Genomic DNA, 19,115 nt, shown 5'->3' with positions numbered 1-19,115 from the left:
TAAAGATTGGTCTGTCCGATTTCTTGTTGCAAGTAGAAGTGCAGATTCCACACAGTCCTGGTTGCTCACTAGTGACCACAATTTATAACCGTCCCTAAAATGGCCTTAAGAAGGAAACCTAATTTAGAACTTATTGGCACTTATTTCTAAAATATCTGAAGACCTAATATAATAGGCTAATTTTTGCTTTATATACTTTCTGATTTAAAAAAAAATAAAATCTGCATATCTAGCAATTGTGTTCAGAGACAAGAGTAACACTTTCAGATAGAACATGCAATTGTACCATTGTTGCACATACCTAGGTGGGCTCACAAGCAGCAGCAATGCACTACTGGGAGCCAACACTGCATAATGGGATATGAAACACGAATTTACTTCTATTATCAAATTGACTTTGTTCCCATGGTATTCTTTGCTGAAGATACCCGAGTAGGTATCAGGAACACTACATGGCAGGAAGTAGCGCTGTCTTTTAGTGCTCTTGGAAATGGGTAACATTCCGACATACAGTGCTCCAGGAACATGCACGCTCCTGAGCTTACGTCACAGCTTTTCAAGAGAAGATACGAACAAAGTAAATAGTAGAATGCGGTATAAAACTGCACGCACTAAGGGTTTCATGTCCCTTTAGCCAGTTTGCAAGGTAACATTTATATGCAAGCAACAGTGCATTATTAAAATCTGCCAATGCACTACTGTATTTTTTTGCACTTCAAAGTTAGTTTAATGAGAATTTACCAGCTTCCAAGCAAAAGTGTGTGTCATACCATTAGAAGTTTAAGTCACTAGAAACCTGAAAAGTCAGTGTTAAGTTGTAAGGGGGGAATAAAAAATAAAGTCTAGTATGTCAGTTACAATGCACACTTCTACTGGAGTTTTTAGCCGATCTTTGAATGGACAGTAAACCCAGAGATTGTAAATAAAAAAAAAATATAAAAAAAAACACAACCTCTGCAATATAATTTCATGGTTTGATTTGTCCCCTTTCCTGCAATTCCATTCTGAAATTGTGAGCTTTTTAGTTCCTGTTTGGAATATAAGTGTTCTGCACTTTCATTTCTCACAGCCATTGGCTGCACACTCTAGTGACCTATTTATAACTGTGCCTAATTGGCCATAGCAGAGAAGGTAACCTAAGTTACAACATGGCAGCTCCCATTGTTTTATATACACTAAAAATGGACAAAGTTTTAAACTAATGAAACCTTAAAGAAATGCATCCACATGTTATTCTCAGACTAATCTTTTCTTTGACCGATTCATTCTAGCATTTTTTTATTAGATATTTATTAAAATTTTTAAGTCACAACAACAATAAATGAGATAAGCGTAAACTGTTAATGTTGAGATGCACAAAGTATAACATGCATGACTTCAGACAAGAAATGTCTAAGCTTTCACATGTTGACAATATTTCAGAGTCTCATAGTTTAATACCAAGATACAAAATAGTTACACAACATCTCATTGTACATTCTCATACCAGTCCTCTCAAAAGGCGGTAGAAAAGGATAAAAGAAAGGCTCAGAGGGAGGAGATTTAAATCTCCAACTCATTTATGCCAGATAGATTTCTGAGATAATGAATAGGTAGAGTATGTGATTGATAAATCGACCCTTAAATGCTAGATAGAAAACAAAACTAGCCGCACCCCTACGACTGCAGGTAGTCACAAGAGAACCTGCAGTCCGTATTTATGAACCAGCGGTTATCAGACCGCTGCTTCCCCAACCTCTTCGCCACCTCTTAGAAGGCGAATTTTAAACTCTCTGGTTTTGTGCGACCGGGGAGATTGACAGTTTATGCATGGGCGTGATTGGCTGTGTGCAGGCGGCGTTGCACAAGAGTGCAAAATTGCATTCTTGTACAATGCTAAATTCCAGCAGCTTGATAAAGCGACCCCTTAGTGTTTAATGTCGCTTTAAATTCCTCCCCCCCAAAAAAAAAAACCAAAAAAAAAAAAACCCGTTTGTCTCTTACCATTCACTACGCAGATCAGGCTGTGTTAGTATAGAAGCGGCTATCCGAGCTCCATTGATTGGAGGATTGGAATACATAGGACGGATCAAGATCTTCAACTGGGATTCAACTCTTTTTGCTTCATCCACATCACTGCATACCACAGTGAATGCACCCACACGTTCACCTATACAAAAGATAAGTCTTAAATTGCCACAAAATGTACTGGTCTTGCAAAAAAAAAAAGTCAAAAGGAATATTAAAAAGTGTTGGGGGTTTGAAACAAGACAATATAGTTACCTTACAGGTAAGAATCTTTGCATATTTGTGCAAGATACTTCAGAAGAAAAAACAAAACAAAAAAAACCTCTAAATATAAAATTCTCAAATTCATTTGTCCATTTTATTATGAAACAAATGCTAATGTCACCATACATTTTTGTTTTAATCCCATAATTAAAAATTTAAATTTGCTTAACCCCTTAGTGACCAGTTTCTCAATTCTCTTACTGTTAAAGGATTACTTTGTTATAATTTTTAAGCTAAACAACTAACATATTAAAGTTAATAAACATTAATTAAAACCTACTGACCTATATTTTCTCCAAAACAAAGTTTCATAACGTTCTAAAAGTTATCTTTTATTCGCCGATGATGTCACGTTATCCTGCCCACTATTTTCAGCACTGCATGTTCAAAATACTTAAACCAATAACTTTGAGTTTAAAGCGCCATTTTGAAACCTAGGTATTTTAAACGGATTGGTACAGAGCAAAGGATACCCACGGAGTGGGTTTGGAAAACAATTAAATTTGCAGACAAGATTTCTGATATACGGTAGAGATATGTTAATGAAATGCTATTGATAAAAAGCGTATTTGGGGTAGTTAGTTAGTAACAGGCATAGAAAATATTTACTTACAGTGGCCCTTTAAGGACCAGGGCTTTTTACATTTCTGCGGTGTTTGTTTCGCTGAAATTTTCATCTTACTCATTTACTGTACCCACACTTACTGTTTTTCTTGCCATTAAATGGACTGTTATTTTCATCATAATTTTCTATACATTTTTAATAAAATATGGAAAAAAACATGCTAAATAGTTTCTAAATGTTGTCCTGAGTTTAGAAATACCCAACGTTTACCCCCTTAAAGGACTGAGCATTTCCAACTGAAACTTCCCCAAAAGACCAGAGAATTTGCAGCATTTTTGCCATCACTCCAATACACACACACTTTAGAAGACAACCCATTTTGTTATATTTCATGCCACCATTTCACTGCCAAATGCAATAAAAAAAAATTTAAAAAAAAAATAAGTTAACTTTCACAAACTGTTTCTCACTGAAATGATAAAATACAGTTTGTGCAATCATGGCACAAATGGTTGTTAATGCTTCTATGATCCCCTTTGTTCAGAAATAGACATATGGCTTTGACATTGCTTTTTGGTAATTAGGATACCAATTGCAGCTGTACACCAAACTTATTCCCAGCAGTGAAGGGGTTAATTAAGTAGCTTGTAAGGTTAATTTTAGCTTTAGTGTATAGATTACCCTCCCACCTGACACTTTCCACCCCCTAATACCCCTCAAACAGCTCTTCCCTCCCCCCCAATAGTCACCCCTGTCTTAAGCACTGGCAGGAAGTCTGCCAGTATGAAAATAACTTTTAAAAAAAATATTTTCTGTAGTGTAGGATTCCCCTTACCCACCAACCAGCTCTAAACCTCCCTGCTCCAACTGATTTCTGCTATCTTAGGTACTGGCAGCTGTCTGCCAGTAACCAGTTTTTTTATATTTATTTTTTATATAAAAAAAAAAAAAAGTTCTTGTAGTGTAGCTGCCCCCTACCTCACTTAGCCCCTCCAAGATCATATCCCTATCCTATAATCCCCACTCCCATCCCCTCTCTGCATCGGTTACTCTGGCAGGTATTGCACAATGCCACAATATCGAGGCATTGTGGCAATGCACTAAGAGCGGTTGAAGCGATAACAGATTGCTTCCAGTGCTTGTTTTACCGGATGACATGCCAGGTACGTACATGATAACTGACAGTTTTTGCATGACTTATCTGGCAGGTCATAGGTCATTAAGGGGTTAATAAAATGTCCCTAAAAAATAATAACCTAACGTTTGCATATACAACAACTAAAAGGGATAGAAAAGTCAAATTTGAAAGGTTAATTTGTTTTAAATAGAAGCATTTTTGAAATAAACTTCCATTAGCAAAAATGCTTCTAGTAAAACTTACCACTTTCAGTGGCATATGCACATAGCTGTTAGGGTTGTGCATCAGTATTTAACACCATACCTGTTCAGAGATCTGGCATTGGTGTGTACTGGGTCAGTGAATACTTAATTTGTGTCATACAAGCCACTGCTGAATCTGAGAAAATGTGATGTTTGAATTTACTTGTAAAATTACCTTGGCAATAGACAACCCCCCCCCCCCCCCACACACACTATTGCAATCCTTTCTTCTATACAAAATATACTACTATTTAATGTCCTCCGTGTACTTCTAAATGTTGTTAAAATGACAGCAGCGGGAACTGTTTTGTTGGAGGATACATTATATAGAGCCACTTCTGTTTTCTACTTGTAGTCTGTTGAACAGCTCTAAATGCAGATTAGTTTAACCCCCTAGGGGACATTAAATTGTTATATAGTACCAGGGTGCAGTGGTCCATTGTAATGTGGCATATGGGGGGGGGGGGGAATAATTCTACTCATGGGCCACATTTTTACTCACCATACAATCCCATATTCTTGGCATAAGATTGTGACAAAACCAGATTTAGTCCCTGCTCGATGAAGTAGCGCACAGCCCAGGCATCACGATCAGTGTCTCCACTGGCAAAGCCTTGATATGCCATATCAAAGAATGGAAAGAGGCGGCGGCTCTAAAGTTGAGATTATACATACTTTAATATTAATAAATATATATACTTAAGAAATAAAGTTTAATGCAACTTCTTGTAATTAAGGCAACAAGGCTAATAGAGTGAGTGTGTGTGCACGCTTTTCAAGATTACACCTTCCAGAACCAAAAAACATAATTTATGTAAGAACTTACCTGATAAATTCATTTCTTTCATATTAACAAGAGTCCATGAGCTAGTGACGTATGGGATATACATTCCTACCAGGAGGGGCAAAGTTTCCCAAACCTTAAAATGCCTATAAATACACCCCTCACCACACCCACAAATCAGTTTAACGAATAGCCAAGAAGTGGGGTGATAAGAAAAAAAGTGCGAAGCATATAAAATAAGGAATTGGAATAATTGTGCTTTATACAAAAAAATCATAACCACCACAAAAAAGGGTGGGCCTCATGGACTCTTGTTAATATGAAAGAAATGAATTTATCAGGTAAGTTCTTACATAAATTATGTTTTCTTTCATGTAATTAACAAGAGTCCATGAGCTAGTGACGTATGGGATAATGACTACCCAAGATGTGGATCTTTCCACACAAGAGTCACTAGAGAGGGAGGGATAAAATAAAGACAGCCAATTCCTGCTGAAAATAATCCACACCCAAAATAAAGTTTAACAAAAAACATAAGCAGAAGATTCAAACTGAAACCGCTGCCTGAAGAACTTTTCTACCAAAAACTGCTTCAGAAGAAGAAAATACATCAAAATGGTAGAATTTAGTAAAAGTATGCAAAGAGGACCAAGTTGCTGCTTTGCAGATCTGGTCAACCGAAGCTTCATTCCTAAACGCCCAGGAAGTAGATACTGACCTAGTAGAATGAGCTGTAATTCTCTGAGGCGGAATTTTACCCGACTCAACATAGGCAAGATGAATTAAAGATTTCAACCAAGATGCCAAGAAATGGCAGAAGCTTTCTGGCCTTTCCTAGAACCGGAAAAGATAACAAATAGACTAGAAGTCTTACAGAAAGATTTCGTAGCTTCAACATAATATTTCAAAGCTCTAACAACATCCAAAGAATGCAACGATTTCTCCTTAGAATTCTTAGGATTAGGACATAATGAAGGAACCACAATTTCTCTACCAATGTTGTTGGAATTCACAACGTTAGGTAAAAATTCAAAAGAAGTTCGCAACACCGCCTTATCCTGATGAAGAATCAGAAAAGGAGACTCACAAGAAAGAGCAGATAATTCAGAAACTCTTCTGCAGAAGAGATGGCCAAAAGGAACAAAACTTTCCAAGAAAGTAATTTAATATCCAATGAATGCATAGGTTCAAATGGAGGAGCTTGAAGAGCCCCCAGAACCAAATTCAAACTCCAAGGAGGAGAAACTGACTTAATGACAGGCTTTATATGAACCAAAGCTTGTACAAAACAATGAATATCAGGAAGAATAGCAATCTTTCTGTGAAAAAGAACAGAAAGAGCAGAGATTTGACCTTTCAAGGAACTTGCGGACAAACCCTTATCTAAACCATCCTGAAGAAATTGTAATATTCTCGGTATTCTAAAAGAATGCCAAGAAAAATGATGAGAAAGACACCAAGAAATATAGGTCTTCCAGACTCTATAATATATCTCTCTGGATACAGATTTACGAGCCTGTAACATAGTATTAATCACAGAGTCAGAGAAACCTCTTTGACCAAGAATCAAGTGTTCAATCTCCATACCTTTAAATTTAAGGATTTCAGATCCTGATGGAAAAAAGGACCTTGAGACAAAAGGTCTGGTCTTAACGGAAGAGTCCACGGTTGGCAAGAGGCCATCCGGACAGGATCCGCATACCAAAACCTGTGAGGCCATGCCGGAGCTACCAGCAGAACAAACGAGCATTCCTTCAGAATCTTGGAGATTACTCTTGGAAGAAGAACTAGAGGCGGAAAGATATAGGCAGGATGATACTTCCAAGGAAGTGAAAATGCATCCACTGCCTTCGCCTGAGGATCCCGGGATCTGGACAGATACCTGGGAAGTTTCTTGTTTAGATGAGAAGCCATCAGATTTATTTCTGGAAGTTCCCACATTTGAACAATCTGAAGAAATACCTCTGGGTGAAGAGACCATTCGCCCGGATGCAACGTTTGGCGACTGAGATAATCCGCTTTCCAATTGTCCATACCTGGGATAAAAACCGCAGAGATTAGACAGGAGCTGGATTCCGCCCAAACCAAAATTCGAGATACTTCTTTCATAGCCAGAGGACTGTGAGTCCCTCCTTGATGATTGATGTATGCCACAGTTGTGACATTGTCATATCTGAAAACAATGAACAACTCTCTCTTCAGAAGAGGCCAAGACTGAAGAGCTCTGAAAATTGCACGGAGTTCCAAAATATTGATCGGAAATCTCACCTCCTGAGATTCCCAAACCCCTTGTGCCGTCAGATACCCCCACACAGCTCCCCAACCTGTAAGACTTGTATCTGTTGAGATTATAGTCCAGGTCGGAAGAACAAAGAAGCCCCCTGAACTAAACGATGGTGATCTGTCCACCATGTCAGAGAGTGTCGTAAAATCGGTTTAAAGATATTAATTGAGATATCTTTGAGTAATCCCTGCACCATAGGTTCAGCATACAGAGCTGAAGAGGTCGCATGTGAAAACGAGCAAAGGAGATCGCATCTGATGCGGCAGTCCTAAGACCCAACATTTCCATGCATAAGGCTACCAAAGGGAATGATTGTGACTGAAGGTTTTGACAAGCTGATATCAATGTTAAACTTCTCTTGTCTGACAAGGACAGAGTCATAGACACTGAATTTATCTAGAAACCTAAAAAGGTTACCCTTGTCTGAGGAATCAATGAACTGATTGGTAAATTGATCCTCCAACCATGAACTTGAAGAAACAACACAAGTCGATTCGTATGAGATTCTTCAAAAATGAGAAGACTGAGCAAGTACCAAGATATCGTCCAAATAAGGAAATACCAAAACCCTATTCTCTGATTACAGAAAAAAGGGCACCGAGAACCTTTGAAAAAAATTCTTGGAACTGAGGCTAGGCCAAACAGTAGAGCCACAAAACTGGTAATGCTTGTCTAAAAAGAGAATCTCAGACACTAAAAGTGATCTGGATGAATCGGAATATGCAGATACACATCCTGTAAATCTATTGTAGACATATAATGCCCTTGCTAAACAAAAGGCAGGATAGTCCTACAGTAACCATCTTGAATGTTGGTATCCTAACATAACGATTCAATAATGATAGATCCAGAACTGGTCTGAAGGAATTGACCTTCTTTGGTACAATGAAGAGATAAAATAAAACCCCAGCCCCTGTTCCAGAACTGGAACTGGCATAAATACTCCAGCCAACTCTAGATCTGAAACACATTTCAGAAATGCTGAGCCTTGCTGTGTCAACTGGGACACGGGAAAGAAAAGAATCTCTTAGCAGGAGGCCTTAACTTGAAGCCAATTCTGTACCTTTCTGAAACAATGTTTCTGAAACCAGAGATTAAGAACGGAATTGATCCAAATTTCTTTGAAGAAAACGTAATCTGCCCCATACCAGCTGAGCTGGAATAAGGGCCGCACCTTCATAGGTACTTAGGAGCTGACTATAGGTTTCTATAAGGCTTGGATATATTCCAAACTGGAAATAGTTTCCAAACTGATACCGCTCCTGAGGATGAAGGATCAGGCTTTTGTTCCTTGTTGTGAGGAAAGGAACGAAATGATTATTTACCCTGGAAAGAAAGGGAAAGCAAAGTTGACTTAGAAGACATGTCAGCATTCCAAGTTTAATCCATAAAGCTTTTCTAGCTAAAATAGCTAGAGACATATACCTGACATCAACTCTAATGATATCAAAAGATGGTATCACCAATAAAATTATTAGCATGTTATAGAATAATAATAATGCTATAAAATTATGATCTGTTACTTGTTGCGCTAAAGCTTCTAACCAAAAAGTTGAAGCTGCAGCAACATCCGCTAAAAATATAGCAGGTCTAAGAAGATTACCTGAACATAAGTAAGCTTTTCTTAGAAAAGATTCAATTTTCCTATCTAAAGGATCCTTAAATGAAGTACTATCTGCCGTAGGAATAGTAGTACATTAGCAGGAGTAGAGACAGCCCCATAACCTTAGGGATTTTTGTCCCAAAAAACTCTAATCTGTCAGATGGCACAGGATATAATTTGCTTAAACGTCTAGAAGGAGTAAATAAATTACCCAAATTATTCCATTCCCTGGAAATTACTTCAGAAATAGCATCAGGGAGATAAAACACTTCTGGAATAACTACAGGAGATTTAAAAACCTTATTTAAACGTTTACATTTAGTATCAAGAGGACCAGAATCCTCTATTTCTAATGCAAATAACACTTCTTTAAGTAAAGAACGAATAAATTCCATCTTGAACAAATACAAAGATTTATCAGCATCAACCTCTGAGACAGAAACCTCTGAACCAGAAGAACCATTATCAGTATCAGAATGATGATGTTCATTTAAAAATTCATCTGAAAAAAAGAGAAGTTTTAAAAGACTTTTATGTATACTAGAAGGAGAAATAACAGACATAGCCTTCTTAATGGATTTAAAAAATAAAATCTCTTATGTTATCAGGAACACTCTGAAAATTAGATGTTGACGGACAGCAACAGGTAATGTAACAGTACTAAAGGAAATTTTATCTGCATTAATAAGTTTGACATGACATGCAATACAAATAACAGCTGGAGAAAACAGATACCAAAAGTTTATAGCAGACTTAGCTTGGTAGCTCCAGCACTGTGCAGTGATTTTCCTGTAGTATCTTCTGACTCAGTTGCAACGTGGAACATCTTGCAATATGTAAAAGAAAAAAACAACATATAAAGCAAAATTGATCAAATTCCTTAAATGACAGTTTCAGGAATGGGAAAAAAATGCCAGTGAACAAGCTTCTAGCAACCAGAAGCAATAAATAATGAGACTTAAATAATGTGGAGACAAAAATGACGCCCATATTTTTTAGCGCCAAAAAAGACGCCCACATTATTTGGCGCCTAAATGCTTTTGGCGCCAAAAATGACGCCACATCCGGAACGCCAACATCCTTGACGCAAAATAACGTCAAAAAATGACGCAACTTCCGGAACGCCAACATCCTTGACGCAAAATAACGTCAAAAAATGACGCAACTTCCGGCGACACGTATGACGCCGGAAACGGAAAAGAATTTTTGCGCCAAAAAAGTCCGCGCCAAGAATGACGCAATAAAATGAAGCATTTTCAGCCCCCGCGAGCCTAACAGCCCACAGGGAAAAAAGTCAAATTTTTGAGGTAAGAAAAAATATAATTCAATGCATAATCCCAAATATGAAACTGACTGTCTGGAAATAAGGAAAGTTGAACATTCTGAGTCAAGGCAAATAAATGTTTGAATACATATATTTAGAACTTTATAAATAAAGTGCCCAACCATAGCTTAGAGTGTCACAGAAAATAAGACTTACTTACCCCAGGACACTCATCTACATGTTTGTAGAAAGCCAAACCAGTACTGAAACGAGAATCAGTAGAGGAAATGGTAAATATAAGAGTATATCGTCGATCTGAAAAGGGAGGTAAGAGATGAATCTCTACGACCGATAACAGAGAACCTTATGAAATAGACCCCGTAGAAGGAGATCACTGCATTCAATAGGCAATACTCTCTTCACATCCCTCTGACATTCACTGCACGCTGAGAGGAAAACCGGGCTCCAACTTGCTGCGGAGCGCATATCAACGTAGAATCTAGCACAAACTTACTTCACCACCTCCCTTGGAGGCAAAGTTTGTAAAACTGATTTGTGGGTGTGGTGAGGGGTGTATTTATAGGCATTTTAAGGTTTGGGAAACTTTGCCCCTCCTGGTAGGAATGTATATCCCATACGTCACTAGCTCATGGACTCTTGTTAATTACATGAAAGAAAATATTGTAATATATTATTATAAACCATGCAAAATTCTGTATTGTACCTTTAAAAAGGGATGTTAAACAGTAAATTAATGCTAGACATAATGTATTCAAGGCATAGATTAGCCTTCAAATATGTAGATTCAATATTGAAAAAAAGGTTTCGTTTTTATAAACTAATATAAATGTAAAATAAAATACAAAGTACTTAGTTTTTATGGTGCCTCCATGTTTGAAATAGTGAATAGATTTATTTCTGGGCAAACACGTCTATGGAAACGTTTAGATAATCCTATGTCCCACACAGCCTTGTTTTTGTTTGTCTTTCCTGCTGAGGACAATTGGGGACAGATTAACTAAGGGGAAGAACTAAGATCAGAAATGGTAGCACCCATTAATTTACAGAGATGCTGTTGAATTTTGAAAAGCAGTTGTCAAAGTTAAAATTTACAGGAAAAAGGGGACAAAAACTGCTATTGCAATTTTTTTTTTTAATCTACAATTATATAGTTTAATTTGTCAAATCTCTAGGAATATAAGCAGTTAAAATGTTAAACATGTAATAATTCCTGCCTTTTATAAAGGGAAACTGGTTAGACCAATTCCCCCTGTATTCTGTGATACGTTTTCCTTTTCATGAAAGGATAAAAACACCATTATCCAAATGAAAAAGCATTAAGTCTGTAAATATATTTTCAGATAGCTCATGTGTGTTTAGGCTACCAAACAGCACTGTGTTCATGCTCCACTTCCTGCTCAAACATCAAAGCAGCTAATATGGCGATGTTTGACACAGACTGAGACAGATTGTATTTGTATAATGCACAGCAGGCTTTTACATTTAAATCAGAATAGGAGGGGGGAACAAAACACACCACCACACACGTGTAAACTTTCATTGTCAACAACAGAGAAAAAGGTCAGATTAATCTAAATTCTGTACTGGAAAAAGACTCAAACATTGAAGTTTTCCTATGTATACAACTCATACCTTGACAACAGATGCCAGCTCTTTCCACTGTTCTGGTTTGGGGTCTACACCGGTGGGGTTGTGAGCGCAAGCATGGAACAGGATGATGCTCTGCTCTGGCATTTTCTGCAATAAAACAGGAGGGGAGTAGAAGTGTGGGGGGGGGGGATGGAGAAATAGACATTAACCATGAGGAAGGTAAGTCTTTGGGAGGACTAAGTGAATTATTTTATTTCATTCTAAAAGTCACTTAGCAATTCAGCAAGTTAAATAATAAAATCTGGTAAGAGACAGCTAGATAGATAAAAAAAGGTGCAAAACCACAGAAGCAGTTTTGCATACTGATATTTACACTTGGAAATTATCAGAGAATGGTTGCCTAAGGGAAATAGATCTTACCGAGATATCATCCAGAGCACCTGCAAAATCAAAACCGCATGTTTTGGGATCATAATATCGATAACCCTTCAGTTCAAGTCCAGCATCCCGAAATATTGGGGTATGATTCCCCCAAGATGGTTTGGGCAGGTAAACATCACGGCTGTGCTTGTAGAACCTTTGCTGTTAGGAAAGGCCACAAGATAAGATTTACCCATCAAGACTTTAGTTAAAGGACCACTCAATACAGTAGAATTTTGTAACCAACGTGCATAATGAAAGATAATGCAATAAGCACTTACTCTGAATTTCAAATAAGTCGATTTTGACAAATTTCCCCCCCTCCCCATTTGCTGGCCCCTTTATCATGCGACAGCCATTAGCCAATCTTTGACTAGTGTACTGTACATATACCCTGTGAACATGCTCAGGAGTCTCTGAAAGGGTGAATATAAAAAGAATGTGCATAGTTTAACAGAAGTGAATTGAAAAGCATTAAAACTACATGCTCTGATTAATGAAACTTTAATTTTTACTTTAGTGTCCCTTTCAGAATAGGGTTTTCTGGCCTCCTGGCTGGAAGATTATAAACACTACACACACCTCAAAACAGACTTAAAAATCGGTAAAACGAGTATGTATAGTTTCCATCCAATACATGGAATCAATATTTCAAGAGAAACTCTTACCAGGAAGTTGCCACCAATACGCAGTGATCCTGTTCCAGAGATGGTCTGTACAGTTATATACTAAAAGTAATAGATCAAATAAAAGTTTAGTTCACTTTTATTATAGCACGTTATTTGTCATTAGCACACTTTAGCTTAATCTTCCCATAAAAACTACATTCATTGCTTTTGTGGGGCAGGCTGCAAACAGATTAAGACAAAACTGCTCCTTTATTCTCAGCCAACTTAAAAAAACAACAACCCCCCCAAGTCTTGTTTGAAGTGTTTGACATGCCCTGTTCTCACTTAATTGATTGCATGTGAGCAAGTGGAGGCATCACACAAGAGCTCTTGTGCAATGTAAAATTTTGCTCACTATGTTGTATCACAAGTGGCAACTGCAGGTGGAAAGTTGTCTATTTCAGAACTTGTTTGTCTGCAATACTGATCAATTTTCCCCTTAGTCTTACCCAAAAAGTAGCAATGACATTAAAAAAAGTCCATCCTGCAAAGACCAAAATCTCTATTGTAAGCTTTCCTGAAGAGAAACAAAACCCTACACAAAGCAAAAAAACCTTAGTTTATGATTTTTGATGGGAGATTTATAAACCCAATGACCTGGGACATTAAATTTTTTTGTTATTCACTGCAAAATTATAAAGATCAGTCTGATGCACGTGTGTAATGTGCAGAGTCTAATGCCTGGATACTTTATAAAGATCAGTCTGATGCACGTGTAATGTGCAGATTCTTACCCGTCCACTCTGAATAGTCTCACTGTTCTCTCCCAGTGCTAACTGAGCTGAAGCTCGGGCAAATTCTGCAAGACCACCAATTGGGAGGTATTCTTTGTCCAGATTCTTTGCTGCCATAAGTGCCTCAGCCTGAAAAATAAACAGTCAAACAAAAAAAATAAAAATAAAGCAGATCTTCAATCTGTTAACACCTTTAGCAGAACCTTTAAAACAAAAAGTTGAAGAGTTGCTGTCGAACAAAAAAAGGAAGTAGGGTGTATTCTGGTACGTTTTGTTGTAAACCCAATTTTAGAAGTGAGAACTTTAAGGATGCTTCAAAAAAAAAAAAAAAAAAAAAATCACAGTAAAACTGCAGGAAGATTTTAGCAGTCTAATTTACTTTATAAATGGATGTTCAGCTATTTAATTTTATGATCAGGCTATATTAGAGACACAGAAATGTCAAACAAATCACAAAGAGCATATTGCATCTGCACTATAGGAGAATGTTGCATCAACAGATTAGAATTGGGTGTAGGATGTTAGTGAGGTTTCCAGTGCATTGCCCTGCGTGGTACCCAAGCCGTTAACACAATTTAGTCTCCCATTACAACTCTGGTAGCAAAGTCAGCCATTATATTGCTGATAAAAAAAAAAAAAAATCAAAAAAAAAAAAATCACTATGGTAATGACCATGTTAACGCTTGGCCAGTATATTGCTGCAGAGACTTCTAGTAAAAGGGCTGGCAAACCTTACAGAGTGGTGCTGAATACCAAATATAATCTGAAATGCATCAAAACACACTGAAAGATGTGAGTGGGTAATATGGTAGATACATCCTAATTTAGGACAGGGACACAGCTACCCTAGAATGATTACTACTCACTAGGTTATTGCATTTCATACTGTTCCTGCAGCTCTTTTCGAATCATTTTAAATAGCTTAAAGGTACCAGTTACTGAAGCTCCGCCTCTTTACTGGGGCAGCCATCTTGGAGCTCAGGTATACTCACAGCCTGTGACAGCTTTGCACACACTCAGATCAGTAATACAGTCCAATTTTTTCTTATAGCTATATAATGTGCATGATACAAAGCAGAAGCTGTAGATTTGTGCAGTGGCTGCATTGCTATATATTATTGCTAGGTGCTTTTTTTTAAAAAAAATAGTGTAAAAAAAAACAAAAAAAACACACCACACATATATGGCTCACAACATGATTAATCATAAACACTAACCTGAAGCACTTTACACAGCTGTAAAAGACATTGTCACTAACTGATTGAGTGTGCACTGCTTCTGTCACAGGCTGGGAGAAACCCTGGTGCTCCAAGATGGCCATCACCAGTATAAAAAGAGGTAGAACTTCTAAATCTGGCACCTTTAAGCTATTACAAATTGATTTGTAAAGAGCTGCATAAACAGGATGAAATCCACTATTATGTATCTGTACACAGCATTCTAAGCTAATGTCCCTTTAAAAAAAAAGTGCTTTTCTAGCATTCTGTTTGTAACTTCCCCTGATTTAAATCAGTCCTTAATCCTATTCTAATCCAGTCAAACAGTAAACATGTATCAAGGTAACAGGTGCCTTTTTAATGATGGTATGAAAATCTAACAAACATAAATCGTGGCACTACTGAATTAACAGATTGCACCGGATGGTCCCGATACAGAATGAAACAAGCATGTTGAGACATTTAGCTAGGTGAATGGAGCAGAGCCGGACCATGAGAGATATGAGGGAAAGGACAGATGAGAAAAAAAAAAACAAGCAGAGTAGACTGAGGAAGATGGGACAAACAGTGAGTTATGAAGAGCCAGAGTACAGCATAATGTGAAAAGGTGGTACTACAGCATTTGATTAGAGATAAAGTTAATATGGCATAAGGACAATAAAAGTGACAGACAAACATGGGTATTCAGGGTGTAGACTGTGAAAGAAAAGGCTGCATGGGTAACAGCAGGATGAAAGAATGACTGGGAGTAATGGTGTGAGTGGGTGAGTATTATACTAAGGGAACAGACTTGTTTTACCGACACTGTATTTTACAAAGGACTAGAGCAGTATAGCTAAGCACAGCAGGCATGAGTATGGGCAGGTGGAGACAGCTAGTAGAGGACTGGTGACCTTATTGGAGACACATGCCCAGGTACCCATTACCCTACTACTCCCAACATCCAGCCTCTCCAGTGAGAAATCACTGCAGTAGAACTGAACCGAAAGGGTATAGGAAATCACAGTATTATGATCATGTATAGCTAGAGAGGCACAGTAGTGAGGACAAAGCATTGACATGTTATCAGCACATTTCAGATTTTGATCTCAAGCCCAAACAATTTTATTGGGCAATAGAGTTCAAGGAACTCATGCCAGCTTATTGCTAATGGGTTACTCTTACAAAACCTACCTTAGAACATACAAGCCAATGAAGGGGAAGGGAGTGAGGTCTGAACCCAGCCTCCATGACAAGTTTATATTACACATAGTGCAACACATACCACTAGTACATATTAACCCGTCTTATGCAAACTGAGAAACTGCTATACATTTGGGAACTTAACAGTTAACATTACTTTCTCAAGAGCTGGCCCAAGTTGTGTCAACATGGGGGAACAAAAAAAAAACACAAAAAAAAAAACACAAGACCAGTGTATCACGGGACTGTTTCAAAGAGTGCATTCACATTTAACGTTGTGCAAGTTAGTAATGCTTTTTTTTTTTTTTTTACAGATAACCCGCAGAAAGGTCATATTACCCACCTTGCGTACACTGTTCAGGACATAAGGTTTGCCATTGTCATCCCTGTATGCCCCCACACCAAGGTTCATCTTCTTGGAGTTAGTATCTCGTCTGTATGCCTCTGTCACACCCAAGATAGGGTCAGCAGGGCCCATCTCGACATGGGACCACCAAGAGCTAAGGAGGGGGGAAAAAAAAAAAAAAAAAAAAAGAGAAGTTACAACATAATGATGTTAGTGTTAGGGCCACAAGACATGCAACTTAGCCAGCAGCAGCTGGGTATGGCATACTTTGTGTGCTCTGTAAACTGGAGTTAAATTTAAAAAGGGACAGTTTACCCTAAAATTTTCTCCCCTATAGTTTATTCCCTGCTGGGGTACATTAGTTTAAGCTCCTTTACTGTTGTATATCGGCATTTGAAATAGCTGATTTTGCCAGTGAAATTCCTACCCATACTGAACGTTTCTTTAATTAAAGGGACAGTATACACTCATTTTCATATAACTGCATGTAATAGACACTACTATAAAGAATAAGATGCACAGATACGGATATAAAAATCCAGTATAAAATGGCTTAAAAACGTACTTAGAAGCTTTCAGTTTAACTCTGTTGAAAAGGCAGTTGGAAAGCCCACTGCAAGTGGGAAATAAGACACTCCCCCTCCCCCTCTTGCATATGAAAAGACCCTTTACACAAACAGGAGCAAGCTGGAGAAGGTAGCAGACGGTATTCAAATAAAACTTTGGGGCTTGGTTAGGAGTCTGAAAATCAGAGCAATGTTATTTAAAAATAAGCAAAACTATACATTTATAAAAAAAAAAAAAAAAAAAAAACTTTATGGGCTTTATAAATAGATCTACAAAACCTTTATGCAAAGAAAAAAAAAATGTGTATAATGGCCCTTTAAGTATAGGCTATAGAAAAGATGTGTAAACAGCCATCAAAAGAAAATCACACTCCCAGGAGAGAAGCAATAAAACATTTTTCAATTGTTCTCTTTTGGGGCAGATTCTATAAAATTTGCAAGTCTAGACGTGGGTTTTAAGAGACACTCACGCAGCCCCCAGAATTCTATAATGAAAAGGGGCTGTCCCTGTGAGTGGTCTCCCAAAGAAATAAATGAGAGCTCTGATTAATAAAAGTACAGAGGGAGACTCAGGAATATGCTTAAAACTTTTACTGTACCTTAAATGCACCATTATTTCCGTATACATAGGTTTTCCTTTCAGAGTAATTATTTGAGTATTTTTATAAAAGCTTGCCACCTTTAAAGTTTATAAAGAAAAAAAAAAGAAGTGTAGGGTGAAGAATTATGCTGGGATTTGAGAGAATTTCATATATATCCATGTTGAGCCCAGTTTACAAAAAAAAAATAGTGTACCCCATGAGCTGGATGCCAAAGGGAGCACGCAATGATTGGAGGAATGTGGATTAGTCATCCAAACGTGTTTTTTTTAAAGCTTCAAAAGTGCATCTGTGGGGGCCCGAGCACAGGACACCCACTGGGTAGTACAAGATCCCTTGCCAGTAGCAAGAAAATATTTACAGATTTGGAGTGGTTACCAGTCTCCCATTAAAAGCATTACTGAGGAACAGGTTAGTTTGTGTTCTTACATACCAGTTTCAACTAGTACTTGATAATTTTCCAAAAAATAAAAAACCTATCTTTGGGCATTCCCAAATTAAATGGAGGGGTTGGGGGTAGGATAATGTATTACATATATTTTCTGTTAAAGGAGCACATTTAACTAACATTCTTGGTGTGATATGCTTTATGCAATAATTTATGCTGCATTTCATATAAAATTAGCTGACAAAGTTGCAGCTCTAACCTGTTCCAAAGCTACAGATGACAACCTCTTTAGTCAAATCTGGCCATTCCTCTCCCTTGCATTGCCTAGTAATTTGTACAACTACAGAGTTTGCCTTAGCTTTAAGCAGTAGCTGATACATAACTCAAGTGGATCTAAGCCCTGCATGTAAAGGGAGGATAATGTCCCACTGTGACTTTTCCTAAGGGAACATATTTAACACTGCCAACAATGATCTGCCCAGTCTTCCTAGAGTGTATGGACAAAGATGCACTATCCCTGCATCTCATCACCTGTCAAGACGCAGAAGTTTCTTGTATGGCACAGGAACAACCCATATTATGGCTGCAATTTCAGGGATTCAACATAGCATTAGAGAGATATGAAGCATAAAAATTATCTTGTGATTCAGACAAAAATAATTCCAATTTAGAACGTTTATCAAATTTGTTTAGTTCCCATGGTATTCCTTGGATACCTAGGTGTCTGGAGCAATGCATGGCAGGAAAAAGTGCTGCCATCTAGTGCTCTTGCAAAATGATATTGTAAGTAGTGATCTAGACATGTGTACATGCCTGAGCTTAAAGGGACAGGAAATCAGAAAATTCAGATAGAACATACAATGTTCAACAACTTTCCAATTTACTTCTATTATCACATTTGCTTCATTATCCTTTGCTGAAAGAGCAGCATTGCACTACTGACAGTTAGCTGAACAGATCTAGTAAGCCAATCAAGAGACAAGTGTGGAGGCACCAATCAGCAGCTAGCTTCCATTAGTGTAGGATAGGAGCGTATTCTCTCAACAAGGGATACCAAGAGAACGAAGCACAAATAAAAGTGAATTTAAAGGACAGTTAAGTTGGGGAGGAGAGAGAAAAAAACAAAAAAAAAAAAAAACAAAAAAAAAAACATAGGGCATGTAATTTTAAACAAGTTTCCAATTTACTTTTATCACCAATTTTGCTTTGTTCTCTTGGTATTCTTAGTTGAAA

General features: G+C 37.6%; 1 protein-coding gene across 1 annotated transcript in view; it reads right to left on the bottom strand.

Moving 5' to 3' along the window:
- Window positions 1-19,115, bottom strand: part of GOT2 (glutamic-oxaloacetic transaminase 2) — a 36,401-nt gene that overhangs the window by 5,133 nt on the left and 12,153 nt on the right. Inside the window, exons 2-8 of the mRNA XM_053702400.1 lie at window positions 16,327-16,483; window positions 13,585-13,713; window positions 12,851-12,910; window positions 12,183-12,344; window positions 11,805-11,909; window positions 4,719-4,869; window positions 1,984-2,149 (exon numbers count right to left, since the gene is read on the bottom strand). Of these exons, the coding sequence (XP_053558375.1) occupies window positions 1,984-2,149; window positions 4,719-4,869; window positions 11,805-11,909; window positions 12,183-12,344; window positions 12,851-12,910; window positions 13,585-13,713; window positions 16,327-16,483 (930 nt within the window). The remainder of the gene's footprint in view (window positions 1-1,983; window positions 2,150-4,718; window positions 4,870-11,804; window positions 11,910-12,182; window positions 12,345-12,850; window positions 12,911-13,584; window positions 13,714-16,326; window positions 16,484-19,115) is intronic.

The sequence above is a fragment of the Bombina bombina genome, chromosome 1 (assembly GCF_027579735.1).
Source record: "Bombina bombina isolate aBomBom1 chromosome 1, aBomBom1.pri, whole genome shotgun sequence".
In the NCBI taxonomy this organism is placed as follows: domain Eukaryota; kingdom Metazoa; phylum Chordata; class Amphibia; order Anura; family Bombinatoridae; genus Bombina; species Bombina bombina.
This window is presented reverse-complemented; position numbering and strand designations above follow the sequence as displayed.